Source organism: Kogia breviceps, chromosome 11 (genome assembly GCF_026419965.1).
Source record: "Kogia breviceps isolate mKogBre1 chromosome 11, mKogBre1 haplotype 1, whole genome shotgun sequence".
In the NCBI taxonomy this organism is placed as follows: domain Eukaryota; kingdom Metazoa; phylum Chordata; class Mammalia; order Artiodactyla; family Physeteridae; genus Kogia; species Kogia breviceps.
In genome coordinates, this window is record NC_081320.1 from 52,309,282 (window position 1) to 52,323,899 (window position 14,618).

The window sequence follows — 14,618 nt, forward strand, 5'->3', positions numbered from 1 at the left end:
GTATTAACCTGATAACAAACTTGAAGAAGACATTGCAAAAACACTACAGACAAATATCCCTCATGAACACAAAAAATCTTTAACAAAATACAAGCAAGTCCAATACAGTAACATATAAAGAGAAAAACACCTCACGACCAAGTGGAGTTTACCTCGGAAGACTGATGTAACACTTGAAAAATCAATGTAATTCATCATATTGATATAATAATGGAGAAAGACTATATTATCATCTCAGTAGATGGAGTAAAAGCATTTGACAAAATTCAACATCCATTCATGTGGCAAACTAGAAATAGAAAGGAACCTCCTCAACCTGAGAAAGGGCGTTTATGAGAAGCCAACAACTAATGTTACATACTTAATGGTTAAAGATTGAGGGGACCTCCCTGGAGTCCCAGTGGTTAAGACTTTGTCTTCCAATGCAGGGGGTGTGGGTTTGAACCCTGGTCGAGGAGCTAAGATCGCACAAGCCTCACAGCCAAAAAAACCAAAACATAAAACAGAAGCAATACTGTAACAAATTCAATAAAGACTTTAAAAATGGTCCACATCAAAAAAATGTATAAAAATATAAAGATTGAATGGTTTCCCCCTAAGATAAGGAACAAGGCAAGGATGTCTGTTCTCACCACTTCTATTCAACATCAGGTCCTAACCAACACAAAAAGGCAAGACAAAGAGATAAAAGGCATACATACTGAAAGGAATCTAATAAGCAAAGAAAAATTAAGTCAATTTAGCAAGGTCATAGGATACAAAGTCAATAAACAAAGACCAGCTGTATTTCAATATTACCATTAATGAACAATTGGAAAATTTACAAAACCTACTTCCATTTATAAAAGCATAAGAAAATACTTACGAACAAATTTAACAAAAGATGTTACAACGTTTGCATAATGAAACTACAAAACATGATTGAGAGACATTAAAGAAGACAAATAAATGGAGAGACAATCCGTGTTCATGGATTGGAAGACTTGCCATTGGGAAAAAAAAGAGCAACATACAGCTTCAACACAATTCCAATAAAAATTCCAGCAATATTTGTGTAGAAATATCCACACTCCTTCTAAAATGTATAGGAAAAGCAAAGCACCTAGAAATACCAAAATAATCTAAGACAAGAGAACAGTTTTGGAGGACTCACATCACTAGATTTCAAGAGTCATTAAAACTACAAAAATTAAGACAGTGTGACATTGATATACTGATGTAAAGACAGAAGAACCAATGGAAGAGAACAAAGTTCAGAAGTAGATCCATATGTAATGGTCAACTGATTCTTTAACAAAGGTGCTAAAGTAATCCAATGGGGAAAGAACAGTCTTTTCAACAAATGGTACTAGGACAACTGGCTACGCCTATGGGAAAAAAAAGGAATCTTGACTCTTACCTCATACCACACACAAAAATTAACCTGGAAGGGACTGTATACTTAAATATAAGAGCTAAAGTCATAGAAACTCTAAAAGAAAACATAGAAAATCTTTGTGACTTTGGGGTAGCCAAAGATTTCTTAGCTAGTAAAGCCTGAAACATAAAAGGAAAGCTAAATAATTATAGTTCACAAAATTAAAACATTTGTTTTCAAAAGACAATGTTAATAAAAGTAAAAGGCAGGGCTTCCCTGGTGGCGCAGTGGTTGAGAGTCCGCCTGCCGATGCAGGGGTCGTGGGTTCGTGCCCTGGTCCGGGAGGATCCCACGTGCCGCGGAGCAGCTGGGCCCGTGAGCCGTGGCCGCTGGGCCTGCGCGTCCGGGGCCTGTGCCCCGCAACGGGAGAGGCCACAGCAGTGAGAGGCCCGCATACCGCAAAAAAAAAAAAAAAAAAAAAAAAAAAAAAAAAAGTAAAAGGCAAGTCAAAGACTAGGGAAAAATATCTGCAAAACATATGGACTTGTATCCACAAATATATAAAGAACTCTTACAATTCAATAAGGCAAACAATTCAATTTTTAAAAGATTTAAGGCAAAAGATTTAAACAGAAATTTCACAAAAAAGACATATAAATGACCAAGAAGCACATGAAAAGATGAGAAGAATTACACATGCACTAGAATGCCTAATATTTTTTTAAAAACACAATAATACCAAGTACTGGTACAAATGTGTAGTGACTGGAACTCTCATACATTGCTGGTGGGATGCAAAATGGTACAGTCACTTTGCAAAAGTTTGGCAGTTTCTTTTTTTTTTTTAACCAGTCAGAAGTGTTTTATTTTTTTAAAAAATGAAACAAAAAAGTCCGTTAATCAGAAAGTCTGATTAAATTCAGTATTAACTCAAGTTCTCAAAAATCAATCAAGGAAAGCCAACAGGTGCATCAGAGAAAAGCCGGCAGCTGTTGACAGTTCTTTGGTGGAAAAATAAGTTGCACACTTATAGAAGCTGTCCTAATGATCATCAAGCCCAAGTTATGTTTTCCAAATACAGGTTTCAAGATACACTAAAGAAACCATACAGACACCCCCAACAGTATAAAAATTTGACAGTGAAGTTTAAGGATGTAGGAAAGTCAAATATGATGACACACATGAATAATTTATAAAATAAGCTTTTCAATCCTAAAAAACTAAAATAGAAAAACCTCAGGAATGGTAACGAACATAAAACGAGGGCTAATAGCAAATGAAACAACCCCAAACATTTTCTCAATGACTAAGCTACAAAATGACAGCTTAGGAGACTATCAACATGTAGTTTTTCTTCTGGTTATCAATCAATACATATATTAAATTAGGGTAACCTTTTTTCTACTCAACTACCATCAGTTCTTTCTTTTTTACCTTTTCCCTAATTTTCTCTTGCAACATTTTTCCTTTGGTTTGACCAGTTGAACTCAAAAGGTTTGGAACCTAAAGTGAGCATCAACTCATAATTGGAATAGCATTTGGGAAATGCAATCGTAGAAAAGACAAATTTGTGCAGCATTGGTGGTATAGTGGTAAGCATAGCTGCCCTCCTAAAAAAGACAAATTTTAACTGAAGTGGTTGACAAAGTTAGGCAGCCATTCTCAACGTGACAGTGTCCCCCTGTTAATCAGTAGGTTAATGGCTTCTCTTGGCTGGATCCCATGACCCAGCACAATAGTGGCGTGCTCCCTGGTGGGTAACTGCAGGGCTATGTGTGCAAACACCCACCCATTTAAGCTTACAAATAAATAGAAAGCATTGTTTTAGACCATTTAAGTAGAATAAATATTGCATTTCTATTGGCTTGGTTTTCCTCGTGAACTAGCTTGTGTGCTGTTCATGACACAGAAGACACAATAGTTAATTACTTGCTACTCCAAGCTCCTTAGACTTCAGTACTTCCCGCTCTTCAAGCCTCAGCACTTTTTTTGCAGCAATAATGGTATTCTTCATTAGCATTGCCACTGTCATGGGACCAACACCCCCAGGGACTGGAGTGATGTAACCGGCTTTCTTCGTGACTCCTTCAAAATCCACATCTCCAACTAACTTGGTTTACCAGTAATGGGATCTTGAATTCTATTTATTCCCAAATCAATGACAGCTGCTCCTTCCTTAATCATATCTGCTGCGATCAGATTTGGAATGCCTGCAGCAGAGACCACAATATCTGCAAGAGCTGTATGTTTCTTCAGCTGCTCCTTGGGAGTATATCGATAAGATATCGTGACAGTGGCATCACCTCCGGGACGTTTGTGCACCCCGTCCATGTGCAGCAGCACTGCAATGGGCATTCCAACGTTTTTTGACCTTCCAGCCACAAGCACATTCTTCCCCGGGGTTGGAATATCAGTTCGCTTAATTATTTCCCACACACCCCATGGAGTAGCTGGTAACATGGAATTCTGGTCCAAACACATTCGCCCTACATTAATTACATGAAAGCCATCAACATCTTTGTCTGGAGAAACAGCATTGCAGATCTTTCTCTCATCAATGTTCTCTGGAAGAGGCAGCTGAACAAGGAGGCCATCTACATTATCATTATTATTTAGTTTATTGATTAAATTCAACAGTTCTTCCTACGAAATTGAAGCTGGTTTCACAATTGTCTCACTGTTGATTCCCACATTGGCAGCTGCTCTGCATGGGAGTGACTTTCAGGATTCTCGCCAACCAGGATGACGCTCAGGTGAGGCCGTTTGTGGCCTGATGCCACCCACTCTTCCACCTCCTGCCACACTTCCTGCTTGATCTGCTCAGCAAGTTTCCTTCCTGAAATGACAACAGCTTCATTTCGAACTGCCGAGAGGTGGAAGGGGCATTGGTGGAGGCGGTAGCTCTGCACCGGCCGGAGCAGCCGAGTGGCCAAAGTGCATAAGAGGGACAATGCAGCCATGGCCAGCGCCGGGCGGCAGTTTCTTATAAAGTTAAACACACACTTAGCATGTGACCCAGCAATTCCACTCCTAGGTATCTACCCAAGAGAAATGAAAACATATGTCACACAGACTTTTACACAAATGTTCACAGCAGCATTATTCATAACAGCCAAGAACTGAAAAGAACCCAAATGTCCATGAAATGGTGGATGGATGAACAGATTATGGTATATTTCTACAATGGAACACTACTCTGCAATAAAAAGGAACAAACTATTGATACACACAACAAATGGATGAATCTCAAAAACATCATACTAAGTGAAAGAAGCCAGACACAAAAGGCTATTCATGATTCCATTTATATGAGATCTTAGAAAAGGTAAACCACAGTGACAAAAAGCAGATTAGTGGTTGCCTGGGATTGGGAGTGGGGAAAGGGAACTGAGTGTAAAGGGTTAGAAGGAAACTTTCTGGAGTGATATTCTAGGTCCTGATTTTGGTGGTGGTTATACAACTGTGCTTAAACTCATCAAAGTGTACACTTAAAAATGAATGAATTTTATTACATGTAAACTATACCTCAATCAACTGTGAAACACACACACACACACACACACACAAAAAAAACATAGTAGCATTTTCTCCTTCACTAATTTGTATTGAAAAATAATTGATAGGGCTTCCCTGGTGGCACAGTGGTTGAGAGTCCGCCTGCCGATGTAGGGCACACGGGTTCGTGCCCCGGTCTGGGAAGATCCCACATGCCGCGGAGCAGTTGGGCCCGTGAGCCATGGCCGCTGAGCCTGCGTGTCTGGAGCCTGTGCTCCGCAACGGGAGAGGCCACAACAGTGAGAGGCCCGCGTACCACAAAAAAAAAAAAAAAAAAAAAAAAGAATAAGAATTGATAAATGACTAGTTTTTTCATTAGGGGAATTCAAAATGTAAAGAAAAATTATATAAAACTTAGAAATAAGACAAAGGGAAGACTGCATGTCCTTTAAGTGATATATTGGAGGACTGCTTACTTAATCCTCTAAGAGAATGTCCTTATGTTTGACTTTCCTGTCTATTGATTGAAGGCCCAGATGTTGTGAAGTTTCATGTTACCTTACAAATTTTTCTAATAGAAATGCAAATGATTTCTGTCCAATAGAAAAGATAACCCTGGGACTTCCCTGGTGGTCCAGTGGTAAGACTCGGCGCTTCCACTGCAGGGGGCATGGGTTCGATCCCTGGTTGGGGAACCAAGATCCCGCATGCCGCGTGTCGGGGCCAAAAAAAGGAAAAAAGGAAAACAAAGATAACCCCAGTGGTTATGGGTTTATTGCCTTGTATGACATTAATCAGTGTTGCATCTAATTTGCAATCTTTTTTTTAACATTCTTTTTTCAAATGCCTACAAATACCTGAGCCTTCAAATGCTTAACCCTAACCCTAACTTTCCCTGCTATTTCTCTCACTAATAGGTTGAAAAATTTTGACACAAGTTCATTCTATAGTATAGGTGTATAAAGTTATGGTTTCAACGTAAAAAACCATACTTTGATGACTATTATTTAATGCTTCATTTGAGTGTCACTTCAAATCATCTCAGGTACAATGAGATAGTCACACATTTTGAGAAACCCATTAGGGTACACCTGAGATGAAAACTTGGAGGATTATTTCTTAGTATACTGCACTTAAAAAAAAATAACTTTATGATTATTCTGTGTTAGTGTCAGGGTTAGGGAATCTTGATGAAGCCTCTATTATTTATTTTTTCCACGTTGTAACCTACCATGTAGACTTATAAAGCCAATTCTTCATCCCTTGCATTAAATCCTTTGGAATATACCCTCCTCATAAAAGTGAGACTTGATTTTTAACTTAGAAATCCATACTTTGTTTCTTGGATACTTCTTCTTCATCTCCAACTTCATCTTCAGTGACCTCGGACCCAGTGGTATATTCTTCTTCTTCTGAAAATAATGACTGTTGTTTCTGAATTGAAAAAACAAATACATCATATTAAAACTGTATATTATCACATCACCAATGAATTCTTTCAAACACACTCATTTAAATTTATTTTGGATGAATGAGCCAAACAAGAACTGATAAAATGACCACTGTGTAGCACAACTTTCAGGAAATGGATGTAAGAATTTCTACATTTAGGACAGGATAGCATTACATTAAATATTTTAAAAAATTATTTCCTTCACAGATTCTAGCAGAGTGATGGGCACATTATAAGTACTCCGTATTTGTTGAACTGCACTTCTATTACTCAATTGAAAGTATTTTCCTTGATATTAAGATTAAATTAGGGACTTCCCAGGTCGTCCAGTGGTAAAGAATACGCCTTCCAATGCAGGGGATGCGGGTTCGATCCCTGGTCAGGGAACTAAGATCCCACATGCCGTGGGGCAACTAATCCTGAGTGACACAACTACTGAACTCGTGAGCCTCAACTAGAGAGCCTGCGTGTCGCAAACCAGAGACCAACTCTCTGGAATCCACGCTCCACAACTACAGAGCCCATGCACCTGGGAGACTGCGTGCCACAACTAGAAAAGAGAAAAAAAACAACCCGCATGCCACAACTAGAGAAGCGCGCGCAGCACAACGAAAAATCCCCTCATGACTCAACGAAGATCCCACGTGCTGCAACTAAGACCCGATGCAGCCAAAAATAAATAAATAAACCTAAAAAATAGATTAAACTAAAATACAATAATTGCCAATATGAATGTAGTCTCATAAACAAGTAAATGTGCACATTCTCTGGATGAATGTGGCGCTGGATTATCTGAACGTATTGGCATCAGTTTCCTCCATCTATCTAATCTACCCTACTGTCTGTTATCACTGATACAAATTTCTATTCCATTCTTGTGAATACTGGTGGCAGATATCATAGTAATGGCAAATAGGTAAAAAACAACAAAAAAATCAATAAATCAATCAAACCACCAAATAATTGGAACTTAATTGATATGCTGTTTTGTTCAATGTTCTAAATGTGACTTAAAAGTGACTTTTAAAAAGTCATTTAAGAAAACGTATGGATTATGCAGCCAGATAATGGAGTATGTGTCTGTTTTAAACAATGACTTTTTAATAAGTGCGAAATTGCAGAAGCTGAAAAGGATGATATACATTTACCTAAAATCTATAAAATTAGATACTCATGAGATTCTATTAAACTGAACTTTGATTTAGGAAGAAAGAGATTCATGAAAGTGAAATATAGTTGCTCACTTACCAGCTGCAGTGTCCAGTTTTTCAGTGATAAGAACTATAAAAAAGACAAAGGAATAAGAGATTAATATACCTGCATCTACCCAGATTGCAGCTCCTTATTTTCATATGGATATTGTAGAAGAGTTGGAAAAAGTTAATTCCCTTCTAGGTTGAAACATAATTTTAAACTCATCTAAAAATGATATAGTACAATCTTTTGTATTCCCTGCCCAGAAAAAAAAAATCAACATTTCCTAGGGTCATTTCCAAAGGACAAGTAAATCACATATAGAGATAATATAATTTTATATTGTGAATTATTTCACTTTTTAATGTTTATATTCTATTATAAATTAAGGAACCAGATTATATATGGATATTCAAGAAATCTAATTTATTATTTTGTATATAATTTATAAATAAATGTTAGTAATTAAGCACAGCCATCTAAAGTTTATAATGCATTTTACATGGAATATTTCACTTTCTCAAGTAAATGCTACTTCAACTAACAGAGAGGAAGTTCACAGGCAAACAGACTCCCTGGCTGTTAGTAACAGGAATCAAAGGAATCAAAGCTTTCCAGTCACCTTGAAAATATCTCAGTTTTGAAACCCTGGAAAAACTAAATGCATTACTGAATACAATTAACAAAAAGAATTTCATACCAAAAAATGTTTACAGGACTAGGAGGGGATAAAATATCCCATTCATACTATCTTCATTTCTCAAATCATTATTTGTCCATAATAAACCCTGAAGACTATATTTTTCCCCAAAATTTAAGTTGATTAATTATTAATTCTTTGAGTGCAAGGAATGTATCATCCTTATAGTCCTGTTAACTCAGCATAATACCTTGTTATGAGAGTTAATGCATATTAATGGAAAATTTCAATATTAATTTAAACTGATCAAATTTCTGTCAAAGATGAAATATTATCAATTGCTTTTATAAATAAAGAATAAATGAAGCAAGCTACTTACAGCATTGAGCTCCCCACTCTTGGGGCCCCATGGTGTATTTGGCTCCAGTAAAACATCACAGTCTAGACCCTTTTCATCACAGGGACCACCAGAATCACTTGAAAGGAAAAGACATTTTATGGAGAAGTGTTCAATTTAAGATTTTTTTTTGGCCTTGCTGCACAGCTTACAGGATATTAGTTGCCCAACCAGGGATCAAACCTGGGCCCTGCCAGTGAAAGTTGCCGATTCCTAACCACTGGACTGCCAGGGAATTCCCCAATTTCTTAAGAATTTAAATACAAACAATTTCTTTTCTTATTGCAAATGTTTTATAAATTGCTCTTTAGAAATACAGTTCTTGAGTATAAGGTATGCCACTTCAACATTTACAATTCTTAATGCATCTAGTGACTCCCCCAGCATAAGGCACTCCATATAGGGGCAGCACCACTATACTCCAAGCATTGTACCTGCCAGGTGGTGAAACAGGCTGCTATGGTGGATACTGCTTTGAGAACAGCTTTTATTAGAGAGTCCTCTTACCCGCAACTTGACAGCCTGTTGCAACTGTAAAATGATGGAAGTGACTTCATTAATTACTGAATCCAAGGAGTTCAAATTTATGCAAAGATAACCTCAACCATCAATTTTTTTTTTCTAGTTACATCAATTAGCTAAGATGGACTTAAGTAACCTGGAAAAAAATTTTTAAATCCTCTAAAATTGGAGTGTGGGCCCCACCCTTTGAATCACGAGGAACTCTTATTATTAGTTTTTCTTCCCCTTGGACTTCCAATATTTAGAGGTTTTTTTCCTACCAAATAAACACCTGCTTGCTCTTATTGTAAGCTAACATACAATTTCAGCTAGGCTTTCTGAAATAATGAAAATGACTTCCATTACTGATTTGGGGAGGTACTGGGGGGTAGAGGATTCCAGGATGTGAACCATTGAATAAAGCTGCAGTACATCGTTTCCCCCACCTCACCTGACTGTATCTTTAGCAAAAGGCACAAGAATGACATCTTTGTGTTTCTGCAGATCATCCAGTATTCTGGCAGTTGGGCAGGACAGCAAATATTCACCTTCACCTTGATCACGAACAGCAACCATGTGGTCCTTCACTTTACAACCCTGTCATGTAAAAGACTAAATTTGAGAGGTTGGTTCACTATAGAAACATTCCTTTAAAGACGACTGTAGGGCTTCCCTGGTGGCGCAGTGGTTGAGAGTCTGCCTGCCGATGCAGGGGAAGCGGGTTTGTGCCCCGGTCCGGGAGGATCCCACATGCCGCGGAGCGGCTGGGCCCATGAGCCATGGCTGCTGAGCTTGCGCATCTGGAGCCTGTGCCCCGCAACGGGAGAGGCCACAACAGTGAGAGTACCGCAAAAATATATATATAAAATAAAGACGACTGTATGTTTCTGTTCTTCTTTGCCCCGTCTACTAACACTTTTACACCTTTCTCCGTATCTGAAAAATAATACTTATACAGAAAAGAGCATGAAACATAAATGTATACCTTAACAAATATCCATGTAACACTACCCAAATTAAAAACCAGAATACTGCCAATACTCCAGGATTCCTCTTGGGCCCATTCCCAACCATAATTGCCTCCATCCTCCCCAAAGGATAACCTCTACCTCGAGTTTTATGGTTCTCACTTTCTTGCTTTTACCTTTTGCCACTTAAGGATGTATTCTTAAACACTACAGTTTAGTTTGTCTCATTTGTTTTGTTTTTTTTTTGAAATAAATTTATTTATTTATCGGCTGCATTGGGTCTTTGCTGTTGCACACGGGCTTTCTCTAGCTGTGGCGAATGGGGGCTACTCTTCACTGTGGTGCACAGGCTTCTCCTTGCAGTGGCTTCTCTTGTTGTGGAGCACAGGCTCTATGTGCATGGGCTTCAATAGTTGTGGCACATGGGCTCAGTAGTTGTGGCTTGTGGGCTCTAATGCTCAGGTTCAATAGTTGTGGCCCATGGGCTTAGTTGCTCCGCGGCATGTGGGATCTTCCCGAACCAGGGATCAAACCCATGTCCCCTGCATTGGCAGGCAGATTCTTAACCACTGAGCCACCAGGGAAGTCCCATCTCATTTGTTTTAATACTATGTTTTTGTGATTCAACCATATTACTACATGTAACTAACATCTGCTTTAATGGACTGTATGCCATTGTATGAATAATCACAATTTGCTTATCTATTCTACAGCTGGTGGATGGGTTATTTCCAGTTTGGAACTACTCCAAATAGTAGTATTATGAACATTCTTTAACATGTTTCCTGATGCACAAGTGCTCATGTATACCAAATTAAATTACTATCAGCAGTGTATGAGAGTTCTCATTACTCTATGCTCTTGATAACACTTGGTGAGACATTTTAATTGTAGTCATTCTGGTGAGCATGTAGTGGTATCTGTGGCTTTAATTTGCATTTCCCCAATTAAAAATGAGGTTGAGCTCCTTTTCATGTTTACTGAACAACAAGGAACTTTCTGGTGTGAAGTTCCTATTGTCATTTTCTTATTAATTTGTACAAGTCAAAACAAATCTTAATATGATTCTTTTATGGATATGTGTTGCTAATATCTGGTCCGACCTGTGAGTTTGTCTCCTCAGTTTCAGTTTATTTAATGTAGTTAATGTACTTGAATTTAAAATCTCTCCCTTTATGGTATTATCTTTTAATAGCTTTATTAGTTTTTTGTTCTTTTTGGCCACCCTGCACGGCTTGCGGGATCTTAGCTCCCTGACTAGGGATCGAACCCGCTTCCTCGGCAGTAAGAACACGAAGTCCTAACCACTGGACTGCCAGGGAATTCCCAGCTTTATTCGCTTTTGTTTCACATATAGGCTTTTTGGGGGGAATAGTTTGGGTTATTGTTTCCCCATTTTGATATCCCAATGTCCCGGCACCTCTTATTGGAAAGTCTATCCTTTGCCCACTGCTCTGTAACGTCACCTCTGTCACAGTAGCTTTGAGTACAAAGTACTCAAAGTATCTAAGTAGCTTTGAGTACAGACATTCCTTGGTATCTGTGGGGGATCGGTTCTAGGAGTCCCTGTATATACCAAAATCCACAGATTCAACTAACCACAAATTATGTAGTACTGTACGTCTTTATTTTTTTAAATTCACGTATAAGTGGACCCACACAGTTCAAACCAGTGTTGTTCAAGGGTTAAATGTACTTCATTCTCTGCTACCGGTCCATCTGTTTAATCCTTATCAGTATCACTCTGCCTTAATTACCTAAGACTTATAATAAATTTTGATACTGAGCAGAGAAAGTACTTCTACCTTTGTGTTCTCTGAGAGTATCTTAGCTATTCTTGGCCCTTTGTATTTCCATAAATATTTCAGGATCAGCTTAGAAAAGTTCCTGATAAAAACCTGTTAGGATTTTTATTGAGATCGCATGGATCTATATAGGTCAGTTTGGTGAACATTTATATCTTTACAATATTGAGTCTCTGAATCCATGAGCATGGTGTAAAAATCCATTTTTTAGTTTTATTTTCTCTGAATAATGTTTTATGTTTTCTACAGAGTTCTTGTGTTTATTTTATTAGATTTATTCCTAGGTACTTATTTTTGAGGCTACTGTAAGTGGTTTCTTTTTATAAATTTCATTTTCTAATCTCATTGGTTTATAGAAATATAATTGATTTTTGTAAATGATTTTTAATAGATCAATCTTAAATTCTTACTAATTCTAATGATTTGTCTATAGTAGATTCTTCAGGATTTTCTACATTCACAATTAACATCTGCAAATTATGAGAGCTCCATTCAATCTCTATAACCTTTCAATTTCTTTTTCTTGTGTTAATATACTGTTCAGGACCTCCAGATCAATTTGAATAGAAGTATGTTGACAATGAGCATCCTTATCATGCTCCCAATTTCAAAGGAAAATTTTTCTACATTTCACTATCAAGTGTGATATTTGCTTTAAGTGTTATATTATTTATCCTTTATTGGATTACATCATTTCCCTTTTATTTCTATTAGTAAGAATTTTAAATTTTTGTTTCTGCTTTTTTATCATTCCACTCAGTCCGCACAGGCTCCGGACGCGCAGGCTCAGTGGCCATGGCTCACGGGCCCAGCCGCTCCGCGGCATGTGGGATCTTCCCGGACCGGGGCACGAACCCGTGTCTCCTGCATCGGCAGGCGGATTCTCAACCACTGCGCCACCAGGGAAGCCCAGGATTTCTTTTTTAAAGCAGTTTGCTAGCTGCAAATTCTTTCAATTTTTCTTTGCCTAAAAAATCTTTATTTTGCTTTCATTCTCAAAGGATATTTAAGGAAGGCACAGATTTTCTAGATTATTAACTATTTCTTTTGTCACACTGCAGACCTAGTGGAGGGATGTCTCTGGTGCCGCAGTGGTTAAGAATCCGCCTGCCAATGCAGGGGACACGGGTTCGAGTCCTGGTCCGGGAAGATCCCACATGCCATGGGGCAACTAAGCCCACGTGCCACAACTACTGAACCTGCACTCTAGAGCCCACGAGCCACAACTACTGAGCCCACGCGCCTAGAGCCCATGCTCTGCAACAAGAGAAGCCACCACAATGAGAAGACCGCGCACCACAACAAAGAGTAGCCCCTGCCCACCACAACTAGAGGAAGCCCGTGCACAGCAACAGAGACCCAACACAGCCAAAAATAAATAAATAAATAAATTTATAAAAACAAAACAAAACAAAAAACAAACAAAAAAGACCTAGTGGACTATACCTTGGCTTCCATTGCTATTGCTGAGATGTGAACTCTAATTGATGTTTTGAAGAGATTCTATACTTTTTCCCTCTGGTTGCTTTAAAAATGCTCTTTTTGTTTTCTGCAGTTTCACTGTGATCGTTATGGGTATGATTTTTTATTCCTGAAAGACATTCTTTTTTTAAACTAAAACATTTTTTTCTTCCAGTTTATTGAGATATAATTGACCTACAGCACTACAGAAGTTTAAGGAATACAGCATAATGATTTGATTTACGTACATTATTAAGTTATTATCACAATAAGCTTAGTGAACATCCATCATCTCATATAGGTACAGAATTAAAGAAATAGAAGATTTTTTTCTCTTGGGACAAGAACTCTTAGGATTCACTCTCTTAACATTTATATATAACAGTTATATTTATCATGTTGTATATTACAGGATTTCTTATCTTATTGGGAGTCAATGACATTTTTGAATCTATAAATTAGTATCTCTCAATAATTCTGAAATATTTTAGCTATTATCTTTTCAAATTTTGCCTCTGATCCATTCTTTTTCTCTTCTAAGGGGAAACCCCATTAAAAACTTAGACCTTCTCACATAAAAACACAAATACTGTATGATTCCACAATACAGGTAGTCAAATTCAGAGACACAAAGTAGAGTGGTGGTTGCCAGGAGGCAATGGGAATTATTCATTAGGTAGAGAGTGGCAGCTCTGCAAGAGGAAAGAGTTCTGGAGATGGGCTGCACAACAACAGGAATATATTTAACATTACTGAACTGTATGCTTAAAAAATGATGATGGGGACTTCCCTGGTGGCGCAGTGGTTAAGAATCCTCCTGCCAATGCAGGGGACATGGGTTCGAGCCCTGCTCCGGGAAGATCCCACATGCCGCGGAGCAACTAAGTGAGTGCTCCACAACTACTGAGCCTGTGCTCTAGAGCCTGCAAGCCACAATTACTGAGCCCACGTGCCATAACTACTGAAGCCCACGTGCCTAGAGCCCGTGCTCTGCAACAAGAGAAGCCACCATATTGAGAAACCCATGTACCACAACAAAGAGTAGCCCCCGCTCGCCGCAACTAGAGAAAGCCCGTGCACAGCAAGAGGCCCAATGCAACCTAAAAAAAAAAAATTTGGCAAATTTACGTTATGTTTATTTTACAATTAAAAAATATTAGACATGTACTCTCTAGGTCTCTTACTTTTTAAAATATTTCTCATAATTTTGTCTGTCTGTGCTTCATTCTGGATAGTGTCTTCTGACTTTTATCATTAATTTTACTAATTTTTCAGCTATAACTAAGTTGCTGTTAAATTTGCCACTGATCTTAAATTTGTTATTACGTTTTTCAGTAGTAGCATTTT

The 14,618-nt window shown here is 38.1% G+C and overlaps 1 protein-coding gene and 1 pseudogene across 7 annotated transcripts in view; both read right to left on the bottom strand.

Moving 5' to 3' along the window:
- SANBR (SANT and BTB domain regulator of CSR) overlaps positions 1–14,618 on the bottom strand; it is a 73,051-nt gene that overhangs the window by 21,540 nt on the left and 36,893 nt on the right. For all 7 annotated transcript variants that reach the window (XR_010835534.1, XR_010835535.1, XR_010835536.1 and 4 more), the window contains 4 exons: positions 9,489–9,634; positions 8,519–8,615; positions 7,554–7,586; positions 6,187–6,286 (listed from right to left, as the gene is read on the bottom strand). Coding sequence is in view for 4 of the 7 variants with exons in the window: in XM_067007553.1 (XP_066863654.1) it covers positions 6,187–6,286; positions 7,554–7,586; positions 8,519–8,615; positions 9,489–9,634 (376 nt within the window). In the remaining 3 variants the exon portion in view is untranslated. The remainder of the gene's footprint in view (positions 1–6,186; positions 6,287–7,553; positions 7,587–8,518; positions 8,616–9,488; positions 9,635–14,618) is intronic.
- On the bottom strand, positions 2,649–4,383 carry LOC131765568 (bifunctional methylenetetrahydrofolate dehydrogenase/cyclohydrolase, mitochondrial-like; annotated as a pseudogene).